At 46.1% G+C, this 16,355-nt stretch overlaps 1 protein-coding gene across 1 annotated transcript in view; it reads right to left on the bottom strand.

Moving 5' to 3' along the window:
- The window catches only part of LOC139278158 (adhesion G-protein coupled receptor G2-like), a 92,190-nt gene extending 77,184 nt beyond the window's left edge, over positions 1 to 15,006 (bottom strand). Inside the window, exons 1-2 of the mRNA XM_070896813.1 lie at positions 14,882 to 15,006; positions 11,319 to 11,466 (exon numbers count right to left, since the gene is read on the bottom strand). Coding sequence (XP_070752914.1) covers positions 11,319 to 11,466; positions 14,882 to 15,006 — 273 coding nt within the window. The remainder of the gene's footprint in view (positions 1 to 11,318; positions 11,467 to 14,881) is intronic.
- Positions 15,007 to 16,355: the final 1,349 nt, after the last annotated feature.

Here is a 16,355-nt window from a genome sequence, read left to right as displayed (position 1 = left end):
CTGAATGGTGCACAGTCTTCCTCTGTGAATTGGTTCAATGCAGCTGGAAATAAAATCCAGCTCAATTGATCATTAGTTTGTTGTTGTGAAATGTGGGTTTCAAATGTTCATCCTTTGAAGGTTCTTTTGATTAGAACGTGGCATCATGTCAGTTTAATGTGGGATGAAAATATTGAATAGAAATTCCATTAATGTATCTTCTTAGGCGGTCCCTCGTATCGAGGATGACTTGCTTCCACACCAAAAAGGGATGAGTTTACAGGTGTTTCGATGAAGGACCTGATATTCCCGGTCCCAAACTACATGTCGAAGGGTGGAAGATGCATGTGCGTGGATTTTTTTTTTAACATGTGGTGGCCGTTGCACATCAACCACCACACGGGCTTGACAGAGCTAGGTCTTGGTCCAGTAGCAAGGATTAACCAAAACAACTGGAGACCAGCTCTGCTGCACGGACCTAGTGCGCAGAAATATCGCCTTGTGGGCTGGTCCATACTGCCCAGAGGCCTCGCCTCTCCTGGGCCCCGGTCATGTCACTCCACGATCAATCGCTGGTCCTGCTATACCTGCCCACGCTCCAATCACTGACCTGGGTTATGGTGACCTCCAATCCAGTCGCCCTCTTCACTGCCGTTACCCTCTTGCACCAGCTCGCACTGCTCCCTGAAGTGGTCCAGGGGCCACTCGCCTTTTATGGCCCCGACCTGCCGCTGCTGTTTCCTCGCAGGTCGGGGCCTCCACGCTGCTCCTGGGGCCACTCGCCTTTTATGGTAATATGTACCATAGAAAGGATACACATCATGGCACATAGTGCTGTGGCAGCAAGACTTTTTATAGAACCTCCTCTCAATATATACATCAAACGACATGTCAGCCACACAAAGTAGGTCCTACCAAAATCCCAGTGACTGCTGAGACATTCACCACTTTCACCAGCCCATTGACAATGTCCAAACTAGTTCTCAGGATATAAAAACACAGATGTACACTTTGCAAAGTAACATGCAACTTAAATGACCACAACCAAGAGGGGCTCGGTAGTACCATCACTGACCAAGCAGGCCGAATCGTGAAGGACATAGCTGCCAGATTGAGCCTGTGTCAGATAGAACCAACACGAGGGTGTGTCCTTGCCCTCAGCAATCTACCTGTGACAGATACATCTGTCCACAATAGCACAGCAAGGTCCCATAAACAGCAATGTGATAATGACCAGACAATTTTTTTTCATGATATTGGTTTATTACTGGCCATGGCACCGGGGAGAACTCCCCTGCTTTTCTTCAAGATAGTACCATGGGATCTTTTACATTCACCTGAGAGGGCAGATGGGGCCTCAGGTTTACGTCTCATCTGAAAGTCTGCACTCTGTCAGTACTGCAACGGAGTATCAACCTAGATTTTGTGTTCAAGTTCCTCAAGTGGGATTTAAATCCACAACCTTCTTTCTCAGGCGAGACTGCTATAACTGAGCCATGGCTGACATCTCAATCACCATCAAAACAAGAGTCCAACCCTGGTTCAATGCAGAGTGGCAGGGATGCTACGAGCAAGAGCTGGCATGTCTTTGAGTGAGGTATGAAGCAAGCGAAGCTGGCATACTTTAGAGTGAGGTATGAAGCAAGCGAAATTGGACTATAGGACTATAGACAGTTAATCAGTCCCACAACCAGCTGACCTGGGGAAAGCAGTGTAGGCCTACCATATCCAGCCAAAAATGACCGTGAACAAGGTTCTCATCATCTTAAATGCCAATGCCTGTCTATTTGGTTCTCTCCGTGTAACATTTAGAAGTAGCTGAGAGCACTTTTCACAGCAAACGCTATGGAGCCTGACAACATTCTGGCTGTAATTGTGCACCAGATCTAGCTGCTACCCCAGCCAAGCTGTTTCAGTACAACTGTGACACTGGAATCTTCCTGACAGTGTGGAAGGTTGCCCAGGTATGTCTTCACAGATGGACAAATGCCAGAAGGCCTAGACTGTGAAGATTGCAAGCCCAGAGAGGTAGTCTGGTTAGTTCCATCATAGGACTTAGCCCTAAAACAAGGGCCACCTCCATCCCTAAAGGCTCATAGAGCCTTTTACCTCTTTTATACTTCCTTCTCCACTTTTTCTCTCTTTCTCTTCCTTGTCAATATATAACATTGTTATATAAGACTGTTGAGAAGCGCTTTGGGACGGTTTATTACATTAAGTTATTGTGATTATTATTATAGAGGAGGCATCCAGCTCTCGGACTCCAGGCGGCGAGGTGGCACTTAGCAGAAGTGATAGAATAGGACAAAGGGGGATTAGAAATGGCACAAGGTGGGTGCACAGTGGAGCAACTCAGTAACTTTTCAGTTAGAAGTTATTTTCCCCTTAAGCAGAATGCACTGTGAAAGGTTAGTTGTCCAGCAGTTAATTTGAGATGGCAAAGTGTGAGCTGGGACTCAAGGCTAAGTAAATTCGAGTGTGTTACCTTGCCTGCTTTGCTCAGCTCACTCTGGCACTCAGTGTCACTGCTGTCTCCCTCCTCATGGCACGAGTGACCTTTGTGCAAGGTTTCTTGTCACAGACACCCCGCACTCTCTCTCCTCTGTTCTATTTCATTGAGGGGGTTTTTCAGGTCGGACTCAGTAAAATTACGGGGGGTTAAATTGGATAAGGCCCGAAAACGGGTGCAGGGATGTCAATGCGCGATCTCCCCACGCCCATTGACAGTAATGCTGGGAGCACGTGAAATGCATGCTGTCTGCTCATTAACATGATTGAAGCACTGAGCCCAGCACTGAACATGCTGCTGGTTGGCTCGCGCTCAGCAGGGTTCAATATCGTGGGAAGTCTGCTCTGTATTTAAAGGGTGCCTGCAGAGTGAAACACTGTCTGCATTTCTTAGAGGGGAGGTATTTTGTTACAGAACTACCTCAATCTGGCTGGAGCTAAGCAAACGGGAAATGAGCAATGTCACAACAAGACAAAGAAAGGACACCTCAGTTCTCGGATGCAGCATTGGAGGCCTTGGTGCAGGGGGTCTACAGGAGGAGACAGATCCTCTACCCACAGCGGGGCAGGAGGCCTTCCAGACAGTCTGTACGAAGGCAGTGGGAGGAGATCGCAGAAGCCATCAATGCTAACACAGATGCCGCCAAGATATGGATCCAGTGCCAGAAAAAGGTTAGTGACCTCACACGAGTGTTCAAGGTGAGTAAATGCATCTTCAAATGCCATATCTCATCAACTGCACCACTAGCCTCACACACTGCTGAATGTACAATACCCCCATCACTCACCTATCAACAATCTCCAGCAATCACCACTCATACCTCACAATCATAGCTTCACCTCACCCTCACACACTTACCATTGCTGCAAGCCTCACACCCACATCTCACACCTTGCACATTCAACCAGCTATTCAACCATGACAGGCACATCCCCCAAACACATTGCACCACACTCAATGACACACATCCTTTTCTCCTGCAGGCCAAGGTGGTGCATAACCAGCACGAGCAGGAACAAACAGGCGAGGGGCAAGCCCAGCTGCAGGACCTGACCCAGCTGGAGGAGATGGTTCTAGATATAATTGGAGGAGCTATTAATGAGGCCGTGGTGATCGGCGAGGCTGAAAACATTAATGAGGACCGTTTGCTCATATCTAATCCTTCTCACTTCCCCTTCATCCCACAATATCTTCTCACTTTCAAGCTACTGATGGTGGACACCTTGCTTCCTCCTCCCAACCCTTGTGCCTTTCTCCTTTCAGATACCCAGGAACTGCCAGCAGCCCAGCCTGTGCAGGAAGAAGCAGAGGAGGAGAGTTATGGAGGAAAAGAGGCACCATCACTTGATATGACATTTCCGGGCACCAGCTCAGAAAAATTTAGGGGGTAGTTAAGTGACTGCATCTGCATGTGGTTAATCACCGGGCATGAGTGGGCTGCAGCCGGGGTAGAAGAAAAGGGTAGCACTGGTGTCAGCTCCGCAGAGGACGGTGTCACACACGAGTTCTGCTGCAGAGGACTCAGATGAGGACTTCGATGGGGCAGCCTTCAGAAGAAGGGTGATGGACATGCACACAGAAATGCTTGGTGCAATGGCAGGCCTGCCAGAGAGCGTCTTGTCACTGTCAAGGAGCATGGAGGAGTCCAGCTCCAACACTGCCTGGAGCTTTACGCAGAGCTCAAGGCAGGTTTGGAAAGAGATGCAGTGGTTGCTGTCGAGGTTCATCCCAAGCAGCTCCATAACACAGGACTCTGTGCTCTACGGACTGTTCCCAGGGACACACACCGAGACCGACATCACCTGCTGCTGGAGGGCCATCAACTCGGTCAAAGACGCTCTTTGGTCTTGCCAAAACTTGCTGGTCTTCCAGAGCAAGGAGATGTCCACGTCTGCGTGTTGCAGACTGGCGCAATCCAAGATCCAGGATTACGTGCTGAGGGACACACTTAAAATTGGTGCAGCCGCCGCAAAGGCACGGTGGGGAAGGGCCACAGTTTAAAGCCCTTCTGCCATTGTAAACCCGGGGGCAGGAATCAGTACAAAACTCCCCTCGGGCTGTACTTGTAACTTCCTTTTTGTGTACATGGAGCACTATGATCTGTAAACACCTATGTAGTTCCATGTACAATGCAAGGTCTGTTTCGTAATGCACGTTGAAAAGAAAAATGTAAATGTACCGTCACCCATTCCGTGTACTGAAGAGTGACACATGTAATGTAATTTGTTGAATGTACTACAATGTATCCCGTATTGTACCGAATTGTACTTGAACTGAAAAGCAAGGAAATGTATCGAACAGAACTGCCGTCAGCACCCAAATGTAGTGTATGGGATTGCTGACCGCAGCTAAATGAACAGCTTTTGAATGTACTGTACAAATTTTTATATGAATAAAGTATATTTTGAAATTTAAAAAAAATTACGCAGAGCTTGGAGCTCATGATTTCCAGGATGGAAAGTGACGGGTAACTCCATTAGAGCACTTGGAGACCCAACCTTGATGCTGTGTGTGATGTGCGATGTTGCAGCTTCCATTGCAGCACAAGTGGAAGCGACCCAATGTCTGAGTGCTGCAGTGGAAGCTCAGACTGCAGTGGAAGCTCAGACTGCAGTCATGCAGACTCAGCTCAGCTCAGCGCAGACTGCTGCCATTGTGACTGGGTTTACGAGTGTGGAAAGGATATCACAGCAGTCCAGCCAACTCTCCTGCAACAGATGGCTAGGAATGCGAAGGCACCACCCCAGGAGAGTGGGAGTGGCTCCATGAAGCTCGAACCTGCTGTCCTCTCTCAGGATGACAGCATGCGTACTTCCAACACTGCCACTCCACCAGCGTCATTTCCGTTGCCTCTCAGGCTGCCACCCATGCCAAGGTGGTGCAGTCTACAGCCAGGCCTTCAAGACCCAGAGTTGCTCGAAGTCATCCTGCAAGACAATCTGCTGGTGGAAGGCAGCAGCCTTCCACCAGCCATTCTGTAGCCACTGCAGTAGCACGTTATAGGATCACTAGAATGGGCAAAGGCACCGAAAGGAAATACACAAGGGTGATTAGTTGATTTTGTAATTGCAAATTATTATTTAAATTGAGTGGGAGATTACAAAATGCTGCAGCACAGAGGGACCTAGAACATAAGAACATAATAAATAGAAGCAGGAGTAGACCATTCGGCCCCTCGAGCCTGCTCCGCCATTCAAAAAGTTCATGGCTGATCTGATCGTGGACTCAGCTCCACCTCCCTGCCCACTCCCCATAACCCCTTATTCCTTTATCGTTTAAGAAACTGTCTATTTCTGTCTTAAATTTATTTAATGTCCTAGCTTCCACAGCTTTCTGAGGCAGCGAATTCCACAGATTTACAACCCTCTGAGAGAAGAAATTTCTCCATCTCAGTTTTAAATGGGCGACCCCTTATTCGAAGACCATGCCCTCTAGTTCTAGTCTCTCCCATCAGTGGAAACAACCTCTCTGCATCCACCTTGTTAGGGCCCAAGTTTCCCCAGGAGTTGCTCCACTTTTTTTGGAGCAACTAGATTTTTTTCGAGTAACTTAAAAATCTCAATTCCCCCATTTAAGTTGCTCCAGTGTAATTGAGTTAGTTAGTTTTTTTTAAGTTCAGTTTTTTTTCAAAATGGGACGTTACCAATCATGTACCCCTGTTTTGGCCATTTAAGCAAGTTTAGCCAGCTAAAACTTACTCCAAACTAACTTAGGCCAGAGTAAGTGTCCACTTTTGTATGTTCTGAAAAGTCCTGCGGTGAATTAAGAGATCAGCGCAGGTAGCCAGAGACAGAGGGGAGTTAGAGGACGCTCCAAAGCATTAAACACTTCACTTTTAACAATAAAGAACTATAGAAACCATAAGAATTAATAAATAATAGTAAATGAAAAATAAATCAAGTAATAATTAATAAAGATTCCTACCTTCATGACTGGAGCACACACCAGCAGTGCCCTTCAGCCAGGGCTAGGAGCCTCGCAGCCAGCAGCAGTATAGCCGTTCTCCTGTGGTCCAGTGCTCCAGCTCCCTAGGTCTCCTGTTACCCAGTACTCTAGTGCTCCTCTTCTCTGAGGGACTTCTCCGAGGGGCTTCGCCGAGGGACTTCTTCGAGGACTTCTCCAGGGACTTCACTGAGGGACTTCTCTGAGGGGCTTCTCCAGGGACTTCTCCAGGGACTTCTCTGAGGGACTTCTCCGAGGACTTCTCCAGCGATTTCTCTGAGGGACTTCGCCGAGGACTTCTCCAGGGACTTCTCCAGGGATTTCTCCGCGGGACTTCTCCGAGGGACTTCTCTGAGGTACTTCTTCGAGGACTTCTCTGAGGGACGTCTCCAGGGACTTCACCCACGGACTTCACTGAGGGACTTCTCCGAGGACTTCTCCAGGGACTTCTCTGAGGGACTTCTCTGAGGGGCTTCTCCAAGGACTTCTCCGGGGATTTCTCCGAGGGACTTCTCCGAGGACTTCTCCAGGGACTTCTCCGAGGACTTCTCCAGGGATTTCTCTGAGGGACTTCTCCGAGGACTTCTCCAGCGATTTCTCCGAGGGACTTCGCCGAGGACTTCTCCAGGGACTCCACCCACGGACTACACTGAGGGACTTCTCCAAGGACTTCTCCAGGGAGTTCTCCAAGGGATTTCTCCGAGGACTTCTCCAGGGACTTATCGGAGGACATCTCCGAGGACTTCTCCGAGAACTTCTCTCAGGACTTCACCAAGGGATTTCTCCGAGGATTTCTCCGAGTTCACTCCGAAGTAGAAACGTTTACAGTGAAGCATTACTAAGTCTGGATAGTGAAATGCTTTTCAAAGCAAAATGCAACTCGCAACATTTAATTACTGAAGTTTTTTTCTGATTGCTATATGTTAGCCTTGTCAGAGCAATCTTTGTATACTTGTTCTGACTTCGGCCCCTCCCACACAGCCTGGGGGGGGGGGCGAGAAGCTACTGCACATGCGCACATTCTAGTGGTCCCGGCACTGTTTTCAGCGCTGGGACCTGGCTCCAACCCCGAATTCAGTGGCCACGCTACGCCACCACTGAGGAGAGGCTGGGGAGCGGCCAAGCTTGGCCCGAAGATTTTTGGAGCACTTCAATTGGGACAAAAGCGGCGTACCTCTGGTGAGTGCGCCAGAAATCTGTACTGGCCAAATTTGAGCCCATAATCTTATACGTTTCTTATACCTCAGGGTCCTTTTGCATGAAACACAAAAAGGTAGTATCCAGGTGCAGCAAGTAATCAGGAAGGCAAATGAAATATTAGACATTATTGCAAGGGGGATGGAGTATAAAAGCAGAGATGTCCTGTTACAACTGTACAGGGTATTGGTGAGATCACACCTAGAGTACTGCGTACAGTTTTGGTCTCCTTATTTAAGGAGGGTTGTAATTGCATTGGAGGCAGTTCAGAGATGGTTCACTGGGATGATTTCTGAGATGAAGGGGTTGACTTATAAAGAAAGATTGAGCAGGTTGGGCCTATACTCACTGGAGTTGAGAAGAATGAGAGGCGATCTTATTGAAACAGCTAAGATTCTGAGGGGGCTCAACAAGATAGATGCAGAGATGATTTTCAACTCGTGAGGGAATCTAGAACTCGGGGGCATAGTTTAAGAATAAGGGGTCACCCAGTTAGAACTGAGATAAGGAGGAATTTTTTCTCTCAGGAGGGTCGTAATTCTACAGAATTCTCTGCCCCAGAGAACTATGGAGGCTGAGTCATTGAATATATTTAAAATGGATATAGTCAGATTTTTGAACGATAAGGGATTAAAGGGTTATGGGGAGCCGGCAGGGAAGTGGAGCTGAGCCCAAGATCAGGTCAGCCATGATCTTATTAAATGGCGGAGCAGGCTCGAGGTGCCAAATGGTCTACTCCAGCTCCTATTTCTTATGTTCATATATAATGTAATATTGGAATTAATCATTTTAAAATTATGGTTGTAATGTTTGTTTTGTGGTTGCTTTCATTTCAGGAGTGTGGTCAAGAAGACACTGTGATGTGCGGCGTCAGGGTGATTGTCAGGTGGGGAAGGGTTTCATTCAGGGGAAGCGCAGTCTGATGATGCGCTCACGGACAGTCTGTCTGTAATGTGGATTTGCCGCCTGCCTCCTCCCCTCCTCCTATCAGCCATGGCTCAGTGGGTAGCACTCTCACCTCTGAGTCAGAAGGTAGTGGGTTCACTAAGGGAGCGCTGCACTGTCAGATTTGTTGTCTTTTGGATGAGACTTTAAACCGAGGCCCCAACTGCTCTCTAAGGTGGATGTAAAAGATCCCATGGCAATATTTTGAAGAAGATCAGTGACGTTATCCCTGGTGTCCTGAGCAATAATCATCCTTCAGTCAACATGATTAAAAAACATCTGGTCAGTTTCACATTGCTGTTTATGGGAGCTTGCTGTGCGCAATTCAGCAGCTGTGTTTCCTACAGTTCATGAACAAAAAAACTTCAAAAACTGCTTCATTGGCTGTAAAGCATTATGAGACGACCTGAGGTTGCGAAAGGCGCTATATAAATGCAGGTCTTTTCTTTTTCCTCCTCATCCTCCTCGTCCTCCTGCTCCTGAGGTGGTCGTGGCATCTGTGGTGGCAATGGTTGCGCCCTCATGTTGGCCAAGTTATGAAGGATGCAGCACACCACTGCGAATGTGAGACACCCACTCTGGTGAGAACTGGAGAGGTCCTCCCGAATGGTGAAGGCAACAGAATCATTGCTTGAGCACCCCGATGGTCTGCTCGATCAGCTTTCTCATGGCAGCAAGACTGTCATTATGTGATTACTGGCCACGAGCGCTGGGGTTGCAGAGAGGAGTCATCAGGCAGGTGTAGAGCAGATAGCCTTTGTCGCTGAGTGGACACCGTCGGTATCTGATGGCTAGATGATTTCTGGCACAGCAGACTGGCGCAGGATGAAGGCATCATGACTGCTGCCAGGATAGCAGGCATTTACCATCATGATGTATTGGGTGTGGTAGCACAACCAACTGCACATTAAGTGGTAGTCTTTCCGGTTACAGTACGTCACAGCATAGATATGCGACGCTCACAAAGCCACATGTGTGCAGTCAATGGCGCCCTGTACCAAGGGGAAGCCCAATATCCTGGCAAAGCCACTTCCGCGCTCCACCTGCTTCTCTCTGTTTAGAGAGAAGATAATGAAGTCCCTTCTCCTGGAGTACAAAGCCTCTATGACCTCCCAGACCCAGTGATGGATGGTGAACTTCAGGATGTTTGCTATTTTGCCTGTTCCAGCCTGGAAAATATTCAGGGCCATGGTCACCTTGCGGGCCATCAACAGAGCTGTCATCGCCCTGCTCTGAGGCTGCAGATCTGGTTCCAAGAGGTGGCAGAGTTCAGTGACCACCTCCATGGTCAAGTGGAGCCACCTTCGGTGCAGGTCAGGGAAGTGCTCCCTGAAGACCCTAAGTGGGGAAGGCCTCTTGCTGAGAGTCCACCTCCTCCTCCATCTGTGAGCAGCTTGTCTTTGCTGCCTCTGCTCCACCCCCTGTCATGCTTGACTATAAATACTGATCTAGGCCTATATCAGTTTTACAGGCCACCATTTAGAGTGTCTTCTGCCCCGCCATATTCCAAGGGGTGATGAACTAGATTTTGCAAGGCATTGAAGGGGTAGTATGTTATTAAGATGACAGAGTCATTTCAGCACCAAACAGGAAAATCCATAATAACGTATTGAATTAAGTGCTCAAATGGCTAAAGAAGCACAGAGTACAAGTGACTGCTCAAATGTGGGTTATTTCACGACTCAGTAGAGTACTTAGGCCACAGAGTAGACAAAGATGGTTTATGTCCAAATCCAAAGAAACGGCATTTTTCGTTGGACCACAAGTTGGCTAATTTTCTGATTACTTTTCATATACACCTCATACAACTATTGCTTGAACACCAGCAGAGTTGTTTATCAAGAGACAGCCACAAACCAGGTTCTCATTGTTAAAGCCGAACTTGGCACAGTCAGTAGAAGAGAAACAATTAAGACAGAAAGAGAATCATGATAGAGGTGGAGTAAGAGAGAGAAGTGCGAAATTGAATCAGAAGCTTAGCGTGAGGAACCATCACGATAAATTGTTAAAGGTTACCAGGAAGAATAGTGAAGATATGTGGCCCTCTCACATATTTGGTTAAGATGTTTGATCATGGACAGGTTAGGTTTGTTCACATTGATCATATTTTACCTACAGATGCGGAAGGAATTGAAAGTTGGAATGATTCGATTATTTCTGACTCATCAGAGAGTAGAGTAGCATATCCTACATTAAATGTACCAGAAACAAGTCCAAGAGAAAATCATAATTAAGTCTGAATCCGAGTCAGGCAGACAATCAGTCCACAGTTGTCGAGAGTTCAAAGATAGATCAAGGGCATGCCTTGGAGGAAAACTTTCCTCAGGCTCAGCCTGGAATGAGTCTAAGTTTGACACCATGTTTGAAAAGTTCTGTTCGAGAGCGAAGGTATCCTCTTCAAAACAGAAAATGTGGTTAAGTTTGATTTGTAAATATGGCAAAATAAGTCCATATCTGTTGTTATGTATAACCATATAAGTTATGATTATTTTATTATAATTACTTCTTCATTAATGAGGGACATGTGTAATATATAGCTCCACCTAGTGGACTATTGCTCCACCTAATGACTAGGTCACCTGACAAGTTCCAGTCGAGCCTTCTTGTAAATGTGTGCTTGTGATGTCATAGAGAATATATCACACCTACCCAGGGGATAACTGATCTAAAAATGTTATCACCACACACACAGTGTAACATTTTCTTTCTCCAACACTTTTAATCACTACCTCATGGAAACACTTACCCAAGAGAAATAGACAGTACCAACAACTTCCAAAGTGGAGCGTGGATTCACTTTGATCACAGTAGCCTTGACATTCGGAGTTACAAAGGTTTTACTGTCCTCGGGAAAGTCCACCTTCATCAGTACATTATGTAGATCGGACTCCAGGCTGTAAAGTAAACAGACAGTTAGCACTGGACCTGATAATAAAAACAGGAATTCACTCAGTAGGGTGGATTTTAACTTTGTGCTTTAGTGTAAAACTGGAAATAAAATTCGACAGAGAAAAACCAGGCTGCCGATTCGCTCTCACTGGTTTTACACTATCACACAAAGTCAAACTCTGTCCCACAGACCTTGCACCACTGCTGTGACGTGTCACGCTGATGGAGGGTGTGGCAAGTCACAGCTGCAATAATCACACCATGTGGCTTTTCCTGGGATTGAAAAGAAAGATGTGAAAAGACCATCAGGGCTGTCCAATAGACTCTGGAAAGCCAAGTACCACTCTCCCTGAAGCAGAGCATATTACTGCCCTGCAGCAACTCATCAAGGCTTCTTCTCCCAAACCCACAGCCTCTACCATCTTGAGGGACAAAGCCCGCACCTCCAATTTCTACTTCATGGCTTGTAGAACCAGCCATGGTTTGGGAATATATCCAGGCTTGGAAATATATTGGTGTTCCTTCATCATCGGTGAGACAAAATCCTGGAACTCCCTCCCTAACAGCGCTGTGGAAGTACCTTCACCACACAGACTGCAGTGGTTCAAGAGGGCAGCTCACCATCCCCTTCCCAAGGGCAATTGGGGATGTACAATAAACACAGGCCTTTACAACAATGCCCACATCCCAATAATGTATAAAGAAAAGATAGTGGAGCAAGTTTTCCTCGGTTCATTGATGGTTTTGTATACAATGGTTTAAATATATCTTCCTCAGAATGTAGGAGTCAGCTGCGGCTCAGTGGTAGCACTCTCGCCTCTTGCCCGAGTCTCATGGATGATGATTAATTTAATGTTCAGTGTGGCTAGATTTGTGATTGTGCAACAAAGGATTGTGCAACAAAGGAATGCTCTGTTTTATAAGGGGAGAAGAATAAACCTGAGAGGAGCTTAAATATAGACTAAAAGATCATTATAAGGTTCTGAGGATGTTTATTGGAAAAGGAATTTAAGGATGGCATTTTTTGCTCAGTTTGTACAGTACAATCGATTAATATATTTCATATTAACCTAGTGTACTGTACAAACTGAGACAAAGTAAACTTTAGTTTTTGATACTACTATGTGGTAAAGGAATGACTATGCAGAGTGGCAGAATGGTGGTGAGCTTGTTTATGTATTAGTGATGAGTTTTTTCTGTTGCCGGAAGTGGTGAAGGGTGATTGTATGGTACAATGGAATGATCACAATGTTGTAAATGTTTTTAATATAGAATGAATCCAATTGAGAAAAACTTCTCTCGCCTCTGAGTCAGAATGTTGTCGGTTCAAGCCCCAATCCAGTGGCTTGGGCACAAAATCTTGGTGACATTCCAGTGCAATAGTGAGGAAGTACTGCTCTGTTGAGGTGCCATCAGGTGGATGAGTCATTAAACCGAGGCCCCGTATGTCCTCTCAGGTGGTCGAAAATTCCCATGGCACTATTTGAACAAAAGCACTGGAGTTCGACCTGGTGCTCTGGCCGATATTTATCCCACAACCAACATCATTAAAACAGATTATCTGGTCATTATCTAATCGCTCTTTGTAGGAGCTTGCTATGTCAAAATAGGCATCCGTGTTTCCTACCTTACATCAGTGATGACAATTAAAAGTACTTCATTGTCTGTTAAAGGGTTTGGGATGTCCGTGGGTTGTGAAAGGTGCTATTATAAATACCAGTCTTTCTTTCTGTCTCACCACCATTGGCAGTCCCTTGAAATTGAGGAAGACTTGCTTCCACTCTAAAAGTGAGTTCTCAGGTGACTGTACAGTCCAATAGGGAATTACAGTCTCTGTCACAGGTGGGACAGACAGTGGTTGAAGGAAAGGGTGGGTGGGGAGTCTGGTTTGCCGCATGCTCCTTCCGCTGCCTGCACTTGTTTTCTGCATGCTTTCTGTATGGACTCCTGCTGTTTTTCATGTTCCATCTCTTGATACTTTTCATCGACTTCTCCAGCAGGATAGGATAGTATCAGCATTATCTCAGTTTGAGACAAGCACAGAAGTGCTGCTGCAGGCTGTGAGAGACGGAGGGTGGTGCTGTACTCCCTCCTCTGCAGGAAAATCTGAAAAAACAGCTCGAAGCTACGGATGGCAGCAAATTGGTGAGGAACTGAAGGTGTCTGTACGTTTCAGCACACATGGAGACAGGGCCAAAAGAGGGTCACGAAGAAGGAACAATGTAGGGCACTAGCTGGCAATGCTTCTCAACAAGGACAGGGTGATTGTTGTGGGCACCTCAGTACACTTTGTCCCTCACAGTCTGTATTGTTTTATGTGGGTCCTGAAACCCACCTGTCTTCACCTTTCGACATCTTCTTTGAACAGTACTCATTCCAATAGCACAAGAATGCCCACCGATAAAAGCTTCAAGCTTGTCCACCTCCTCATCTGCAGGATACACCTCACTTCCTCACCAGCCCCTACCCCTTCTGACAATGGACTTTGTAACTATCACTTCTCAGAATGTAATTTTGTAGAGGAGAAAGGGGCCCACAATAGAAAGCAGCATCTGGCAATGGGAGGAGGGGAAGCAGCGTTAATGAACCGCACCTCCAAGGACACTGAATCCTGGAGCTTGTGGCAGATGGAGAAGCAGGAGGGCATGTCCCTTAAATGGGTTTTATCCCAAGGCTCTTTCTAGAACATTGTCCGGTAACATCCTATCAGAAGCATAGCTGCTCTCAGCTACTAGAACCAGCTCAACAAATCTGATTGGACATTGGGACAAACTGAAGTGCACGTCCTCTTCCTTTGGCTGCAGAAGGTCTGCTGGCAGTCAGCACCGACTCTCCTTGTTGTTTCGGGTAGGTGGAGAGGGTGGTGGGAGGGATGTTACATTTCTGTACCACAACTTTCTTCATTTCTCCAGGGCACTTCTCCACATATTTGATGATCCTCTCCTTCTGGCTGGCCATACTCCCCAAACTGCTTTGCCTCCGCCTGATGACGCAGTGCATCCACTGGGAGAAGCTGTGATGCCTCGGCACCTGATGTTGATCATGGAGTTGAATTCGAAGAAAGTGGCAGAATACACTGTTCAGAGCCCATTTGTGGTGGGAATACAAATTAGAATCAAGAGGTTTGAGCTAAGCAACACATTTTCGATGCATTTTCATGGGTTGCATTTTTGTGCGATATTGATTGAAATTAATTTAATTTGAATGAAGCGGTTTTGAGTTGAGGAGTAAAATGTATCCATTTGTGGGGAAACTCAAACTGGATGACCAATATCTGCAGAACAAATTATAGAAGCACAGAGAAACAGAAAAACCAGCAATGAATCTGCTGAATTCTAGTGTCAGAGATTTCTAAAATGTGTCCTTTCCAAACCATCATCTTTTCAACACTTTTCCCAACTTCACTCTGTTGATATTTACCCGACTGAAATGCTGGCATTACATTCCTCCAGGATTCCACTCACAATTAGCACTGCATAACGAGCATCATTTGGTTTAACTTGCTCTTGATTTGCGAGTTGAGTCAGTTTGTCTTTCTGTTTCATGCAATCAGACCATGGTGTTTCTGAATGAAAAGACAGTGAAAGAGATTAGGGACCTTTAGCAGATGTATTGAAACAAGTATAAATATTCTGAGTGTGTTTGAAGGAATGATTTAAAGGACAATACTTGCACCAACAGCATCTCTGGGGGAAATTTTAACCCCCAAGTGCGGGAGTGGGGTGCGGTGCGGGGCAGGGTGGCGGGGGGCGGGGGGGAGTTGAAATTTACATGAAGAGAAATTAAAAGTAGTCCAATCTGATGAACCCTTTGCTAACAGGATGTCCTAAAATACTTTGAATGCTCATGATTTTATATTTTGTGCAGTTACTGTTATGGAAGCAAATGTGGCAGCCAACAATGTCGAGCTTCAGTTTGTAGGATCTGCGTGTTCACCTGAGCAAAATGACTTCTGCACTGAGCACAAATATAAAGTATCCAAAAAGAGAGAGCCCGAAACATGCCAGAGTCCTTTAAAGAAAATCTCACCATATGAGAGAATGACCAAATTTCTGCCTCTACTGGAGTTGGCCACACTCCTTCATCAGATCGAAAATAACAATGCTGCTGCCATTGTACCATTGCCTTGTATTTAGTTTTATTCTTCCACACAGAATGGTAAAATGGGATCCTAGTGTTATCTTTCACTATTATTCCACCCAAGCAGAGAGACTCTAAATTTTAATATCTTCAGTCTTGTAACTTGATCCAAGTCTTATTTTCTAGATGCCCTAATATTTACTTTTTGATTATTCTAATCATTGCAACTATTATTTATTTTGATAACTTGCTGTGGTCTGAGCCTAGTGAAAGGCACATTGGGAGAAATAGAAACAATACAAGTCTGGGAGAATGAGAGCGTCGGGCTCAGACAGTAAATCACTTGTGGTACTGACAGAAGACAGGAACATTAGGCCCTGAGCTCTGGTCCTGCCATGTGACGAAAGCCAGGACTAAGATTCTGTATCTGTTGCTTTTAGGGTCAATACGTCAATTAAACTGCTTCACAACAAAACTAATTACATGTACAGTTTTGGTCTCCTAACTTGAGGAAGGACATTCTTGCTATTGAGGGAGTGCAGCGAAGGTTCACCAGACTGATTCCCGGGATGGCGGGACTGACATATCAAGAAAGACTGGATCAACTGGGCTTGTATTCACTGGAGTTCAGAAGAATGAGAGGAGATCTCATAGAAATGTTTAAAATTCTGACAGGTTTAGACAGGTTAGATGCAGGAAGAATGTTCCTAATGTTGGGGAAGTCCAGAACCAGGGGTCACAGTCTAAGGATAAGGGGTAAGCCATTTAGGACCGAGATGAGGAGAAATTTCTTCACCCAGAGTGGTGAACCTGT

The sequence above is a fragment of the Pristiophorus japonicus genome, chromosome 13 (assembly GCF_044704955.1).
Source record: "Pristiophorus japonicus isolate sPriJap1 chromosome 13, sPriJap1.hap1, whole genome shotgun sequence".
Lineage (NCBI taxonomy): Eukaryota > Metazoa > Chordata > Chondrichthyes > Pristiophoridae > Pristiophorus > Pristiophorus japonicus.
The sequence above is the reverse complement of the archived record's forward strand: the minus strand, read 5'-3'. Positions and strand labels throughout refer to the sequence as shown.